Consider the following 17241-nt stretch of genomic DNA (forward strand, 5'->3'; position numbering starts at 1 on the left):
GTCTGTACGATTCATCAGATTTTATTCATTCGTGATGGCAGATGTTTCTGCTTTGTTTTTTTCCTGTATATAGAGATAAATAATAACTGTCAGGAAAATATGCCGTTCTGGTGAGTCTGAAAGCTTCTGCTTTGCTATACCAACAGTATGAAGCCTACAGAGATGTAGAAAATACTAATCCCCATCTGCTGAGATGATTGTTATTATGTCACCATCACTCCCTTGCTTCCACCCACCCCCTAAATGAGTTTTGCCTATCCACAAATGGGTGCAGGGACACGTTTTCTTAATAAGCAAGCAGTGAATCTGCACGGTTCGCTAATGACTATCAGTCCAGGAAAGCTCTACTGAGAAGGTCAACAGAGCTCGAGGCAAGTCCTCCGTGCAGCCCAGCTGTGGGACCAGCATGGGGTAACAGCCTCCCTGGAGGCACTCTCCGTGCAGCAACAGGGAGACATGGGCTCTGCACCAGCCCTTGTAGCTCTCCAGTTAGGAACACCAACACTAAAAGCCAAAGCATTTCCAGTCCCTGGACACAGCTGCCATCATCTTAACACGCTACTTTCACAGAATCACAGAATCACAAGGGTTGGAAGGGACCTTGGGAGATCATCCAGTCCAACCCCCCAACCACCCACACCCCCCCTGGGCAGCCTGTTCCAGTGCTTTGTCACCCTCAGAGTGAAGAAGTTCTTCCTCAAATTCAACTGAAACCTCTTATGCTTCAGTTTGTGCCCATTGCCCCTTGTCCTGTTGCTGGGCACCACCGAGAAGAGTCTGGCTCTGTCCTCGTGACATCCACCCTTGAGATATTTTTATGTGTTGATGAGATCCCCTTCCCTAAAAGCAGCACAGGCAGCTCTGTTCCATGTCCTGGTGGATGGTGACTGGCGGGGGTGTGAGGCTTGGAGCTGCAGTTTCATTGCATGACTGAGGAGTAGTGGGGTGGGGTTGGAGGGGTGAAAGGCTGGACTGGGCACCAGCTGATGAATATTTGTAGCATCTCAAAGCAGTTAAGCTTGACTGTAGCAACCCAGAGCTTTGGCTGTGGCTGGCCTCTGAGCTCCCAGGCATGGTCCAGGGTTTTGCAAGTTGCCTGCTTTTGGAAATGTGCCCTGCGGCGAGGGCCAAGGGTTCCTGCGTCATTTGGAAGAGCTTGCAAGCTTAATCCACAGCCTGAATGGATGGACTGCACACCATTATACACCAAGGCACCACACCAAATTATTTATCTTCACATGACTGATCTGAGATATAGGATATAATAAAACCTTGAAGAGAGAAAAGTCTGTCCAGGTAGAAGGGACCTGTGCTATCACCCTTCCAGCTTCCCGGCTTCAAAGAAGTCACTAGACCCCTTTGTCAGATTGTAATGTACAGCGATAAATAAGGTGGAACTAACTGGCATACACTGAATTTCACAGTGCATTTGCTTCTTGCCTCTCCCTGTCTTTTGCCTGCAGTTCACCTGGCCAGCTTGGATGGGGAAAGGACCGACTTCTGGCTTTGATCGGCAGTGTCTAAATGGTTGCTGCTAAAGTGGGAGTTTCTGTTCTGATCCTAGCTATGCAGCTCGTTTGCTAATTGACCTTTGGGAATTCACTTAACCTGTGCCTCTTATCTAAAAAGAAGGATCCTGAGAGGCTTAATTAATTAAGTCATCCTAAAATGCTATTAGAATTGCACTTGACTTCCACCTCTGCATAAATGCAGAGTGTTGGACTGAGGGCGTTATGACAGCGGGATAGAACCAGCCAAAATACAATTACAAAACCCCACAGCTTTTCATCATAAAGTCTAACTTTTCCTAGCGTATCGCTGTCATTTTAATTTACTGGCACAGATGCCTCCTATCACCATTAACCGGAACAGAGGCAGCAACCGAGGTAAAGCAGTGCTGAACACTCATTTATCTTCCAGGAGTGAAAATCCTGCAGGTCTTTACCGGCAGAGGTAGGGAGACCGATGCATGACTTGGCAACCACGTAAGAGACAACAGGTTTGAAATAGGAGGCAGGACCAAGAGGTGCCTTCAGCTTTGTGACCTGAATTTTTATTCTGGGATGCTTACAGAGAGAGGTGAGGAACTGTGCTGAGAAGTCAAGCTTGCCCAATCTAAGCGACGTGATAAGAAGACTGCCTCAGGCCTCTGGAGCAGCCACACCATTTGTGGGTCAATAGCCCCTTTCTCCAAGTGGGTACCTGCAGGAATTTTCCCTTTACAGCTCTCAGAGAAAAATGCCCACACCCACCCTGTTCCCCATCCCATGGGGGACCAGTGCTGACTACACTGGGGCTACCATGGCAAGGTGCTCGACCTCTTCAAGGAGGTGGCTACTTTGTTTTCTGGAGCCCTGCAGGGAGTACAGGAAAGGGCACCGAGTGCCTGGGGTCACCACAACCAGATCCTTCAAAGAGTTAAGAGCAAAGTGAGGTTGTAGGAGTAAAGCCAAGTCCCCAGAGAGCAAGGCACCTGAAGGAAACAGGCATTTCAAACACAGTTCTGGCCCCACAGCAGCTGTGGCTGGGGCACACCCCACCAGGCAGTTTTGGGAGGATCTTGACAGAGTGCAAGTCCTGGCTTTCAGCAAGTCTGCTGCTGGAACACAGAGGGAAAGAAGGGAGGCCAAAGTAAAGTGGTCCCTACTTCTCAGTTGGCTTCCAATTTTGGCTTCCAATCTTCCCTGAAGAATGAGGGACCAGCAGAGGAATATTTAAAGTTTTTTAGAGCTGCACACAATAACAAAAAAAGTCATGGCCAGGACACATTAAAGAGGAACCCATCAAACGCTGACACCTGAAGGTTTGCCTACAAGAGCATATGTGTGGCAATGCTGAAATGCCAACATGCTACCCAAATGGGGGATCCCCTTCTGCAGCAAAGACAGATGAAGGGCTGGAAACTTGCAGGGCCTTTTAATTTCTGGGTAGCACCTGCTGAGGGGATTGGTGGGTTGATACTATTCGAAAGAGGGAGCAGCAGAGATTCTTGCCCTGAAAGGAAGAACGCCCCCCACCCCCACCACCCCACCCCTGCAATGCCTTCAATGAGACTACAGGAATGGGGGCAACAAAGTGCTTCAGAGCTGTTTTGTCCGTGCTCCTGTGGAAACACCAGCCTCACCAGATGGAGAGTGAGCCAGGGGCTGTCGGGCAAAGGAGCCCTGGCCCGTTGGGCTCATCTGAGCCACGCTACCGAGCGGGGAGGAGCTCTGGGGGAGAGAGGTGCCAGGAATAAGATCAGCCGTTGAGCAATGCCAGTGTTCTAGTGCAAAATCTGCATTTTTATTAAAGACGTATTTTGGAAGGCCCATTCAAAAATACATTGTGCTCAGTAAAAATTAACCATTTCCATGCTGATAATTAAGGTTACCACAGGATTTTTTTTTTTTGTTCTTTTAGAATATTTACAGCAACAATAGAAATTGTACAGAAGTTAAGAATGGAATACATGCCCAAAAAAAATTTGGTAAGGTGTACCAACAACATGATACAAAGGGTTGTATACAAACACTTTACAAATGGTTTATTAACTTGCATGAAGTCATCCTTAAATATTCAACACATTTTAAAATCAATTTGTATTCCAGGATTAAAAAGGTTAACACCACATCACATCCCTTCCACAACAGATAGCATGGTAGATTTAAAAGTTTGTGCGCTTTAGAATTCTAGTAGCTGTTAAAAAACATCGGGGAATCTTATCCATGAATTTAGAAGTTTTGAAAGCTACCTCCCCGGCCTGTTATTTTTGGAATAGTCCATACTGGCAGATTGTGAGAAAAGATCACATTTTTCTAAACCTTGTTCTTTCTTCCCTCTCCCAAATGACACAAATTCAGAATTCAGCATTTCACAGTGGAGATCTAAGCAGTCCTGGAAGTCCTTAGCAGATTAACCAGATTTTAAAATGCCTGCATAGAGTTTCCAACAAAATTACGGTTTCATGGAAGATTTTAGCTTATTATTCCATATAACCCAAATTCATACAGAATTTACTCCTTTCGATTAGATATATCCTTCAGTAGTACGAGTCTAAGATGTGCACTAGCAAAAAAAAAAAAAAGAAGAAAAGTAAAGTTGAGACAGTTACCTACACCTAAAGTTTTGCCTTGCTACTAAACAGTTAAAAGCTCTGCCATTGGACTTACGTGTCAAGAGTTTACACCAAGAGGCTCATACCCTATAGGAAACTTGAATAGCGGCTTGTGCTATGAACATGCTTCAACGCTGCTAATGGAAAGCTCTACGAAAGCAGTCACTTCACCACAACGCATTTGCTACGCCTGTACAATTACGATGCCACCTTGCATTTCTCAGAATGGATCCCGAGAAACAGCGCCCTGTGAAAACAGAGACCCGGTGGAACGAAGCGCCTGGTAGGCAGCCTGTTTTGGTGGGGGCACAACGAGGTAAGGTATCTCACCCAGATGGAATGGAAAATTAAAATGAAGAAAATCCTGAGCAAGTCTAAGGATAGCTGTTTGAATAAAACAGCAAAGAAGGTGGAGTAGTAGATAAGGCCTCTAACTCCCTGAAAATCTGCACTAGAGAAACAACAAAGAACAAGGCAACTGCAATATTTGAGAACCACAAGGGGAAGGGCAGGGGAAGACTGCAAAGCAGTGCAAAGGATGGCATTGGGATTCTAGAGGGAGAGAGAGCTCAGATGGCTTGGAGGTTTCAGAAGTCTGTCAGATGAAGGCCCATCAAGATTTTATTACTTAGTTGCTAACAGTACCTCGAGGAAGAATCTTTTTATATGTCACTTCAAAATTTGGAGTCAGTAATAAACTTGGAACAAACCTCAGCCACATTCCGCAAGAGAGAGGAGGTAGATTGACTTGCAAAGAGGACAAGAGATCTGTAGAGTCACTCTTTGCCCAAGCCACAAATTCCATGTTCAGACTCTTGGGCCACGTCTTAAGGGTCACTTTTGCCCGGCTGCATGTTTTGAGTTACATTCTAAAAGAGCCTGAGAAGCAATCTGATTCGGGGGAACGAAAGCATCCAAACGTAGCAGGGCTGGTCCTCTCGCACTTCTCATGCATCTTCCTCTTAGTTTGTCAAAAGCCAACTTTTGTACCAGACAATTGGCTGTAACACAAGGTAACAAATAGGCATCCAAGCAGAACTTGGAGTGAGTAAAATTCAGACCTAATCCATCAGATTTACCTATGCTGTCTCACGCAGTAGTTGTTAGGACTACCACTGAGAGAACAGATGACCTACCACAGCTTTTCTCTTCAAACTGAAAGAGGATCTCCTATAAAATTTGCTTTGCTTAATTTTCATGAAATTTGCTTCATGACGGCAGTGAAACATCTTGTTTCAGTACAACATCTGAACCAAGTAACGTGCACAGGCCTTCACTTGCCTGATGAGCCTGAGCACCGATGCACTGCTGCTGTTTGACCCTTTGAAAAAGGAGCCAACACCTAGAACTTCCAAGCTGCATTATATTAAAAGGGTTTACTCAAATCGCTCCCTTTTTAACAAAGGCCAGAAGTTAAATGGCTTTTCTCCTCGTTCACTACAAACCCAGTTAATGAATGGTTAATATCATGACGGTCATTTAAAAATGGTTAAATAGGGCACACCACCTTCCCAATCATCTTCTGTGACACTCCTATCCTGTTTCGAATGGAGGGCCTACTGACATCAACTACAGCCCAGATGCATGGTTTATGACATAACCCCATTAATAGATGTATTATGTATGCTAGCTGGAATGGAAAAAGAAAACATTCATTGCCACCCCACAATTTGCAGTATATCATATATGGCTATCCTTTTCAAACTCTGTGTAACTGGGACTCAAATATTCTCCCAGCTCTACTCTGACAGTGTTCAACACATACAGAATTAATTACATGCAGGTATTTTTCAAGCATGTCTCACTACCAAATCCTTGTACGACAACAAAAAACTGAAACATGTATAAAAACCCCAAACAGTTCTAGAGCATGGCTCCCCGCAAAAGCGGTCTGGGTTTTGCCTTAGCTAAATAGATCACAACAGTGCTTTCAGGGCTATATAATCTGTGTTCCCTTTCTTACACAGGAGGTCTACAGCACTGAATTGTTAAGAAGTCGTAGCTTTTTCTGGGTGAATGCGGGAGTCTACTCAGCTAATAGCAACAGTAGCTTTTGAAGAACAAAGAACAGTAAGTTGGTATGTAGCTTTTTATACTAGTAAGATTCATCTGCTAAGAGACGGAACTGCAATGAGAAGGAATGGCTAAAAGCCTATCACAGGACACTGCTTCTTGAAGAATCACTCCAGCTTTGCTCCCAGAAACAAGCAGGTGTAGCAGAGAGAAAGGCGACGAGCCTAAGGACGACCGGAGGCCGTCTCGTACGTTTGGAAGTTTGAGGCCTGCTTTAACGTTGATCTAAAAGAGCAAGCATCTGTAAAGAAAGTGGTGTCAGGCTCCACACATTTAGGTGGGTCTGACTTGGTATCAGAAATCAAAGCCTGGTGTCAGTCCCAAGCCCGGTGCGACGGGGAACGTTTTAGGAAGAAGGGACAGAATCTGAGATTGCTGACTTCCTACCAAGAACTCTGCCCGGCGCTCTGTGCTGGCGACCAAGCAACGAACTTGGGCTGCAATAAACGGAGCAAAAAGTGTTAAATAGCCCTAAGGGACCATTCTCTGCTGAAAAAAATACGTTGTTTCAGGTTAATACATTTACATGGCAGTTTAAAAGGACAGCTTAAACACATACACAGTTTCAGTTAAGATGAGCTTAAGGTGCTTCTTAGTTAACAAGAGCTCAAAAGCTATAGTAAACACATACAGACAAGTTTAGGCAGCTTGCGTTCTGCAAAATGACTACAATTCATTTCTGAAACCTAGTTTCTTTTCTATTCACATCATTAATGATGCCATAAGGCAAAACAGATTGCCAAAGAATAAAATGCAGTTTAACTACAATACTTTATACTAAGCAAATCTATAGAACATGTAGCACAAGACTCACAGACCAGTGAAGAGGAAAGCTCACACTTACAAAATCGTTTGCTCTGTAATTCTCTTCCCCTTTATTGAGCCAGCAAATCTCAGTCACTATAGTAAGACTCCTTTGGAAGCCTTGGCAAAATTACATTAGCAATATTCTAAGTATTGGGAGGTTATACCAGGTTAAAAATACGCAATTTATCCCAGCACCAGCTGGCCGAGCTGCTGGAAGTTCTTGCCAACAGAAGGAAGAAAATAGTACATAGGTTCAACACAGTTTAGTATTCAAGTGAAATCTACTATGGTCTGTTGAATGTGAGAAGAAAATGCAGTATGAAGTAGAAACAACTTTCTGTAAATATGGGCCACCAAATACTTGAACATTCCTTGGGTCACCCTTGAAGCTTCACTAACTACTTTAAACAGCTATATATGTACAGTCAGAGATTACTCGGATTTAACGTAATGGGTACTGAGAAAAAAAAAAAATCCTTTGGAAAAGTTTTTGCTTGCTAGAAATCAGAACAGCCACATACAGCCCAGCATCATCGTCATCCCCAGCATCAAGCTCTTATCAGCAAGCTACAAGTCTTGCAGAGGCAAAAGGAGACATATCCACAAAGTACAGAAGAGTCTAGGCTGAACGCTCCCTCGGAGACATTCAAGTAGTACTGCTTAGAGCCCCACTCTCGGACGCTGCTTTTGTGAAGGATGGCATCAGCCATTTTTTCAGTGGCATCAGCCCACTGCAAAGCAGAGAACAGGACTAACCTAGTTGAGACCAACTGGTGAATCCAAGAGATTGCTAAAATATGCTGCTAAACTCTGACGGTGATGACTGACTAGGAAATACCACAATGTCTTTCCTGGATGCCCACTGAACTCATCAAAAACTGAATACCTTTTCATGTCTACTGTATTTATATATGCGATATATATGATATATCAACACAGTACGTATCATATATATCTAGATATCATATATCGTATGTATCTATAGAAAATCACATGCACATTTCTTGCAGGCAATTGACAAAGAAAGAATTCTTATTTCATAGTTTTTCAAATTTACTAGACTGACTTTTAGCCTGGGACAAACCTGATGCAACATCCTTCCATAATGTACTTTCTGACAAAGATTCTTAGAGTAGCAGTGCCAAATTTGCCGTTGTTAGAACTTTGGTATGACTCGAGAGGTACTGAACAGCATGTCCAGTCTGCATTGTTATCCAAGTAGGAAGTTCAGCTCTTACTGCCTGGCTGCTTCTGTTAACTACACCTATGGCTAAGTCACCGAATTTACATTCAGGTTAATCTTTTTTTTGGAAAAGACAACATATTTGCAAGTACAAGTGTCTCATGAGGACAGCATCTAGAAAATGAACTATGCTGCAGAGTAATGAGGGAGTTGAACTAACGTGTTTAAAAAGGAAAGATTGTATTGTTCTGACACTACAGGCCTGACTCTCCCCTTATTGCACAAAGTTTAGACTGGCATAACTCAATTTTGACTCCTACTGGCTCACTGTTGAGTTAGCTGACCGGTAGCAACAGAGGAATCAGGTTGTGTATTTGCTACACGTGATGTTCACCAATGTAAAGGCAGTTTTAACACTGTTGTACAGGAGACTGGAACCTAAGATCTAGTGTTTTGCTGAGACTGGTAACTGAACTGTGTATGGGAATATTCGGATAGTAAGACCTCAGGAGAAACTAAGCTGCATGGCAACTTTCTCCCTCAATATCCGAATATGAGATTTGTAGCTTTAAATACATCCTGAAATATAATAAAAAGTGCAAGAGTAGTTTAAATTTAAATACAGTGTTTATCTTATTAGTTAATAGATTGCTAAACAAGATGTAAAATACACATATGCATAAAAGCTTATACCATGATCTGCAGTGCCATGCTATGCGTAAGTGTTGAAGTTTGGCATTTCATTTGCAATTCATGCTATGTTTCTTTGGTTTTCACCCCTGCTATTAAGTGGAAGAGCACCTGCTTTAGCTTGTAGTCCTGGGGCACTTTATCTCTTTAGAGGAAACAAAAATTTGGTACTGGGGCTCTGTGCTCTTGATGCAGATGCAGAAATCCCATTAATATTACTAGGAAAGCTAAGAACACAGGGGAGAACATACCACATTCAGGTTACTGTACAGTTCTGCAGTCTCTTACATTTTAGCCAATACTTCCAACAAAATAGCCCATAATAAAGCTTGGAATTGAATGTCGTCTTTTGTTTGTTACCAATAATGCCTATAATACCAGGCTCTCATAGCTGAGCAAGATTCATACTGTTACAGTCACGTTTATATCCACATTCAACTTCCTTTTATTAGAAGTATAATACTGCACTTTATATCACAAATGTATAAAAATATGGCAGATAGTGTCATAACAATACTTTTCTTTTAAATGAGTATATTTAAAAAACAGACAGTTATTTTCCATTTATATATATATTTATATATAGAATAAAATACTCCTGATGCAATATATAAATGTTACTGTTAGTTTTTTATAGAAACTACTGTAGCTGTTGCACTGCTTCACAATGTTTCAAACAGCTCAAAATAACTTTACATTATAACATAAAAGATATGATTATAACAGTACGATATTAGGTTGTCATAAATAAATATTACAAATCCTATCAAATATGGAAGTTTAAAAAACAAATTTAAGACATACAATTTAACTTTAAACCCTTAACGGGGATACACTTTTATCACATAAACCCCACTGTTTTAACTAGGCAGCAAAAAATGTAGTAAGGGCATAGGTCTAGACATGAATGTTTTCACCCTTCTAAGTGCCAATACCTACCAGAAGTCTCCCAGCTTTCAGACAGAGAAGTGCACTGAGCTGGAATGTAAATGAGAGAAAACGGCAATGCATTTTTCTCCCTGACCGGCACACTCTGCCTGGCATCCAGCGACATTTCTGATGACTGGTAATTCATAATTCAACTTGTTTTACTGTATAATCCCTGACTCTCACTGTGGTGCCAAACAGCATAGTTCCACATGTACACATTGCACACCTTTATAAAGCTGAAAATGCAGTCTTACCATCACCAGAACCACCACCGCTCCCCTACGCTGATCTCCACCTGAACTGGCCTCTTTTCTGGAGTGTAGTTACAAGGCTGTCTCTTTTAAATCATTCAGATTTGGCATTCGCGATCGGTTTGTTCGGTTATACGTGTGCCCGTTCTGTCCGCTCTTGGAAGGCAGCTGGTCGGAGTAGGGAGGCCCATCACTTGCGCTCCTGTTCACCGGGGAGACGTGCCAGGTAGGTTCCAGCTGGCTTGGTATCTGCAGCGTCGGTCTGCTTTTCGGCTGGGGCTCTTGCCGCGCGTTGCTGCTGCCGCTGCTGGAGCTTTGACTCATGGGGTGAATTCGCACTTCAGAAAAAGAAGCTTTGGCTGGCTGACTTGGTAAGGGCTGGAAGCGAGGCTCAGCAGGGACAGGATGATTTGAAGAGGACAGATGTAAGAGCTTTCGGAGAGATTTTAATGGCTGGCTCTGAAAGACACGGGGAAAACCACTTGACCTTCTGCTCCCCACCTTATCAGACTTCCCATCATAAAACTGTCATCCTAAACTGAACATTTTGAACTTCACAGGACTTCTTCACTTTTAATTTGTATTCATTTGGAATATTTCATGCCAAGCTATGACTACACACCTGAGAAGACATCTTCTCATTATGATTCAATCTATCTGCTACCTGAAAAGATGGAATCTTTTCTACATCAGAATTTTTTTCCCCCCATAAATTACTTTATGGGGGGAAATGCTCTGGTGACCCCACCAAGCAGCAGCGCGCCCTCGGGATGCACCACTCCTTGCAGAGCTAACTTGAGGGCTTTTCTACAGTGCTGCAGAGCTACTGTAGACTTGTGCTGAAACATTGCTTGCCTCTAATACAACAGCATAACCAGTATTTTGACAGGCTCAAAGACTGACACACAGGGACATTTAGTCTCTTTTCTTTCCCTTGTCACTCATGTCTAGATTTTCAAAGAATTATACAGGACTGTAGGCACGTGATTTTTCACACTCAATGAGCGGGGAACGGGGAGGTTGGGAATAATGTCAGATGCAATTTTTATATTCACCAGAGAAAAAGGTGTTGAGATACCTCAGTGATGTTAAAATACAGAGAACTGATAATGCCACTTACATGAGGCTGGATTTCTGTCATCTTCTCAGGATGCCAATCCTTCTGCCTGCTGCTCTGGTGATTAGAAGAATGAATGGCTTTCTGTAACGCCAAGAGATCCTGACCATCACTGCTAGGCATCTGCAACAAAGTATTAGATACTGGTTTCCTAATATATTCTTAAGAATAGCTGTAAAATCATTTCCCCCAGTTAATTACAAAACGCAAGTGAAGCCCATTACTGCAGCAGAATTGCAATGACCTTTCCATATTTTTCCCCGTAGTAAGAGCAAGTGGCTGTGGATATCATGCAGATTTGCTATATATACCCTTAGCCCTTAAAGCATTCACATGCTGTTAGTGTTATTTGCTGTAAGAGAGAGCAGTTAAACAAGGCTTCAAAAATAATAAATAAATAAATAAATAAATTTGTTGAGCCTCATCTTCATTTAAAAAGCATTCCATACTGCAGTTAAGACCATGGATCAGTTCTATAAATTTGTTCCTGAGTGAAGCAGACCAAAATTTCTCTAATCTGATGTCTGGCTGATTTTGCCATCACAAAACAGAGAGCTTTTCCTTTCCCCATCTTTCTCCTCCTCCACAAATATTCCAAACTAAAGCAAAAATTAAGAAACTCCCCGACCACTGCCACCCCCAAAACCAAGCTGAAAATCCAACAAAATTTATGTCAGAAGGATAATTTAAAACTTATATGTGCAGTTTCATCTCATTTCAAGAATTCTGAGCAAAAAAGGACAGTTAAAATGTAACCTATTTTTAATGCAAGGTGTGTTTTATCATGAACAATCAGGACAAACAAAAATACAGCAGATGCGTGAGCTAAAACTTAGTTTTCAGATAATCTGTTGTTAATATTTGATTAACTAAATTTATATATAAAGGAGCAGTTTGCATAAAAAAGATGTATTTCCAATATAGTTATAAAACAAACCAGGCTAATTTTTTTCCTGATTGAAACAGAATGAGACAGCTTAATTTTAAACATACATGGTTTCACAACTATTTTCCTCCTTTAGTCTTAGTCCCAGGGCTCATTCTGTCTGGAACTGTGTATGTTACATTTTCAGTATATTAAATACTAAAAAAAATATTTTTAGGCACAATCTATTTCAACAGAACCGCCAATTTTACTTAAATTTATCGAACTGGCCCAAGATACTTAACTGGCATGAAGAGAAAGTGATCCCATGAAAATAAAACACATGCTGCTGTAGTCAGTAAAACAAGTTTACTGGAACATTTTACAGTGCTACTGTACTTAAAAATTAATACCATGGGTAGAGTGACTACAGGAAGCTTTTTCAAAGAAGAACTATGCTTTAAATTATTCTTTGAATTAAAAAGAGGAAAGAGGGATTTCTTGATGCTTGGATTCTCCCCGTTGGTTGAGTCTGTCTGCAATATAAGATACAAAAACTAAATGCATAGTATTTCAATTCAAGAGATCTGTCCTTACTATATTAATTCTTTTGCCTTTTTTTTTTGAATTCTGACAATATATGGTATCAATCCTATAATTTGCTTTGGGAAAATACAATAGTGATTGAACGAAAAAAGCATATGGAACAAATTCAAGGAACTCAATGCATAAAAAGCATGTAAAAAGAGATAAGCACGCCTATTCTTATATCCATGTTCACTAGGAATGCAGAGTGCGTTTCAAAGCCTTTTGGAAACAACTGGTAGGTCTTGTTGACTTTACTGAGCTTTGGATCAAATCCTGTAATTCCGGCAATCATTTGTTACCTATGATAATGAGCTAAAGCAGTATGACATTTCTTATTTTTATATAAATAAAATATCAGAGATACACCAGCAATAATAGTGATTGGTTTTAGAATGAGCAGTTGATAGTTACCTTTAGAAGAAATACAAGTATTCTATTTTTAACTTGTAAAAGGAGCTAGGGCTCCAAGATGAATTATTTCAGTTCTGACAAAAATGTGCCTTCAATAACCTCATGTATAACTGCAAGTGCACTGCCTGTTTAATTTCTGTAACACAATCAAAGAGCATACCAATGGATGCATAAACAGCAAACAGAACTATCAAGTATTAAAATTGTGCATGGGACTATTTCTCCCCTGCTCAGGTATAAACAAGCACAGGACACATACGCGGTGTCTAGCATTATTCTGCCTACCAAAAGAAAACTCTATAATACAATATAATGATTATATGACTAAAGAGAACGATGGGTGTGCTACCAAAAGCGAGGGTGTTCAAACAGCTTTCTCAGCTTCTAGATTCCATGCAAGTTAACAAAAGGACAGAGTCACTAATTAGCATAGCTTGTTTAGGAACTTCATGGCCAGAAGAATTTCCTGTTTGAAGTTCAGTAAATCAAAAAGGAATCAAAGCATTGCTAGGAGAAATGCTCACCTGTAACTGTTTTTTCCAAAGCAGGTAATTTCTTCAGACCCATAGCTTGCAATATGTGCCAAAATCTGCAAAACTCTGGCTCCTCTGAAGATAGTGCCTATTGTCACTGTGCACAACCCTTATGGATATTAAATTATTTGGTGGCAGATGACAGAAAAAAATGTGACTCTAGCAATCCTCAAAACCTTTTGCTACTTTACTAAAAGACTTAAAACAAGATGAAAAGGAAAATGGGTAAGAACAGCTATGCAAAAACAATATTGCAAAGAATTCCTGTAGCAGGCAGTAATGATTATTATGCCATGAGGAACTGCACCTGGAGAAGTCTAGGGAGAATGATTAACGGGAGCAGCTCTACAGGAGGAAGTATCAGGAACTGGGATCAGGTTTTGGCTATTAGAGATTTTTGAGAATGACATTAAGAAGATGTCTTCAATCCAATGTCAGATTTCTTTTATGACTCTTATGATCACCAGCAAAATGAGACTCACCGAAGGATATCAGAAGTAAATAGTACCTAGTGGATGTGATATTATCACTCCCTTAGCAAACTCTAATTCTATGACATACTTCTCAGCATTGTGACAGTTCTCTGGTCTAGTTTGTTATTTGCTGCAGAAAGTCTCTGTCACAGTAAATAAGTGGAATTACATACTTCTAGAACTTATAAGCCTCAGAAAAAATCTTGGTTAGTCATTATATGTTAGATTTTTAATATGAGTTCATAGAAAACATTATTCATGTAGTCGAAGAGCTAATATTACAGTGCTGTTAACAGCATTTACTACTGAAGTCAAACTTGGTGCTGAACTGAAGGTGATAATTTTTGTTTGTGCTGGAAGATCCTAATGAACGTCCCGATGTCTGTTATGTAGATGCCCTCAACTAAGAGACAAAGAACAGTGTCTGAACCAGACACTTGTACACACTTCAGTGGGTACAGCCTATCCCTGTTCAACATCTGGAAGTAGAAATGAAAAGAGGTTTTTCAGTCTCTGGTTGGGTCCAAAAATCAAATTGATGTCAGCAAGTTTCTAGCTGAGGATGCAAGAGTTTTATCACTATCTTATTTCACCAATTTATTCACCTTCCTGTGAGATACTAGCTCTAACTAGCTAACAAAATTTTCCCTTATGCAAAATCTCTCTCTCCCCCCATTCCCCTTTATCCCTCCTCTTAACAGTGAGAAGAAATAGGAGTAAAGATTATGTATAAATCTGTCCTGTCTTGTCATCAGTGATGTCTTTGGTAGCTATAGATCAAGGTACTTGTGATTTAGATGTTTTAGAAAGTGCCAGATTTTGAGATGCAATGCAATCCAGTCTATATTTCCTTCATACAGTTTAATCTGGAAGTAGTTGATACACCATCTATCAGCTGGGCTTTTAAAGTGTTCCTTGCCACCTGAAAGGCTGGATCAGAGTAGACTAGAACAGTGCAAACTAAACACCTTTTTTTTCTTTTTTTTTTGAAAATGCATCACTGGAACCAATGGCCTTAGGTGTGCTATCCTTTCACAGACACTTTGATATCAAATAATCCCAGAATTATAATCTAGGTATTTTGTTCAGTTGTGTAATGGAAATGATCATATTTGAACTGGGTACAGGTATCAGGATGAACAAGTTCAGAAGGAGACGTAGATGCCACTGCTCTAAAACCTGCCCAGCAGGAAGGCAAGGTGCATTTCTGAGTGCTAGTTAACACACACACATGCACATGTTCTATACAGTTTGAAGAAACAAACAAATGAACAAAAAAAGCCTGGTAATTGCTCCTCTCCCCCAATTTTCAACACATCAGACCTCCACCAATACCCAGAGCCATGCCACCTCATGCTATTTTGATTTAGTTACTCCCCTTCGACAAGAGTAAGCATGATTTGCTCCATTCTGAGAACCTTCAAAAATAGAACTGCAATTACACTTACAGAAACATTGCGACTTTATATAAATGAAATTGTAAATATTTTACTGTTTCCAGAACTGTTATTGGAGAATGAGATGAGATGATGTTTAGATTACTTCAGTTCTTAGGGAGATTCTCATTATAAAACTTTGTGAACTTTAATATACCACTGCTCTCTGATAAAAGAAAGTTTTTTCTTGCTCTCAAAAACTAGATGAAAATGTAAAAATGTATAAAAGACAGCAAAGGCTTATACCAAATAATAAAAGCCTCAATCCATTCCCCCAGTAGAACAAAAAATGTTAATAATGGTTAAGACACATCATCCTTATTCCCACCATGGGGTGCAGCAAGACAGGGGCTGTTATCAAGACGCTGCCATGAAAAAGACTGGAAGAATCCTTGTTTATAACAGTTTGGTCTCCTTATCTGAAATTATTGAAGCTCTGAGGACACGCAGTAATGCATTTGCTATTCTTGGAATGGTATCACCATATCCTGCAAACAAATTTGCTGCAACATCAGCTTAAACCTTGCATCAAAACTGGCTCTCAAGGGGTCTGAGTGGAAACAAAGATGCACAGGACTAGTAGGTGAAGAAATAATTGAAAAGGCAGACAAATAAACCCTGAAAAGGGAAAGAATTTGACTTTCATATTGTGAAGAGAGAAAATAGATACATACAGGCATGATCACAAATAATACCAAGGTACTGTGCTAATCTAGCATATTAAAATGGTAAAATTCAAAACTGATAAAAATATTTTTTTTTCAGAAATACTGTATACTTACAGTTTGAGATTTCTTCTTTTTCTTTTTTATTGCCCTGAAAAAACCTTGCTTTTCTTTATCCTTGAGCTGTTCTGAGTGACTGTTAAGGTTTTCAGGACTTTTCCTAAACATGAAATAAAGTATTGTAAGAGAGAGTTTATTTTGATATTATATAAATTCTATGTAATAATGAGATCTTATGCCAAAGAATGCAAATTACTGATTAAAGCAAAAAGATTCTTAATGTTTTAGCATTCATTGGTTCAAGGGTTACTATGCAAATCCCAGATAAATAGTCTTATTAAGTGGGATAGGAGGAACACAGTGTTAAGGTAAAATGTTTAGCTCAAACCAGTGAATAGTTATTTAGGGAAAAGGAAAGCATGCATGTCTTGTTTTGTTTTTTTTTTAAAGCCAGGATTTAATATTCAAACCAAAATATCACACGCAACGTCTTTTAGAAAAATGAAAATCATATCTGAGAGAACATACAAATGGTGATGAGGTATAAAAGCACAGGTCCTGTTTATCCATTGCTTGCTGGAGAGCCAAAAGTTGCAAAGTTCACCAGGGGAACCAATTCCAATTGAACTTCCTGACCTTTGCTGACATGATTCCAAATTTATCACCGGGGAAGCTGGGGATCTACTGTTGTCCATTACAACTTAAAAACTTCAGTTAGTTTGTTATGCATGGGTGAGACAGTGCTGGCGAAAGATGACCCGAAAGTGTAACAGGTGACTTGCCTGAAGATTGAATTTCCATCTTTTAATTTGTCTGCACAGCTGAATTAACTACAGCTGATAAACAGCATGTTACTTTAAGTATACACGGTGAACTATGTATCTAAAATACTGATATGGGGTAAAAAGATGGTTTACGTAGGACATTGGTGAGACATAACCGAATGCAATTCTACTGCCCTTTAAAATAAGTTTGAAAATTGGAAGTGGTGCAGGAAAGTGTCACAGAAATAATTTCAGAGATAGAAAGAATGGCCTACATTAAGAGTCAGAGATTTCCATTT

General features: G+C 40.3%; 1 protein-coding gene across 1 annotated transcript in view; it reads right to left on the bottom strand.

Annotated features, from left to right (window-relative positions):
- Positions 1-10102: 10102 nt before the first annotated feature.
- Positions 10103-17241, bottom strand: part of CDKL5 (cyclin dependent kinase like 5) — an 83091-nt gene continuing 75952 nt past the window's right edge. The window contains exons 14-16 of the mRNA XM_009648805.2: positions 16236-16338; positions 11151-11270; positions 10103-10489 (exon numbers count right to left, since the gene is read on the bottom strand). Coding sequence (XP_009647100.1) covers positions 10103-10489; positions 11151-11270; positions 16236-16338 — 610 coding nt within the window. The remainder of the gene's footprint in view (positions 10490-11150; positions 11271-16235; positions 16339-17241) is intronic.

Source organism: Egretta garzetta, unplaced genomic scaffold (genome assembly GCF_000687185.1).
Source record: "Egretta garzetta isolate BGI_Z169 unplaced genomic scaffold, ASM68718v1 scaffold111, whole genome shotgun sequence".
Taxonomy (NCBI): domain Eukaryota; kingdom Metazoa; phylum Chordata; class Aves; order Pelecaniformes; family Ardeidae; genus Egretta; species Egretta garzetta.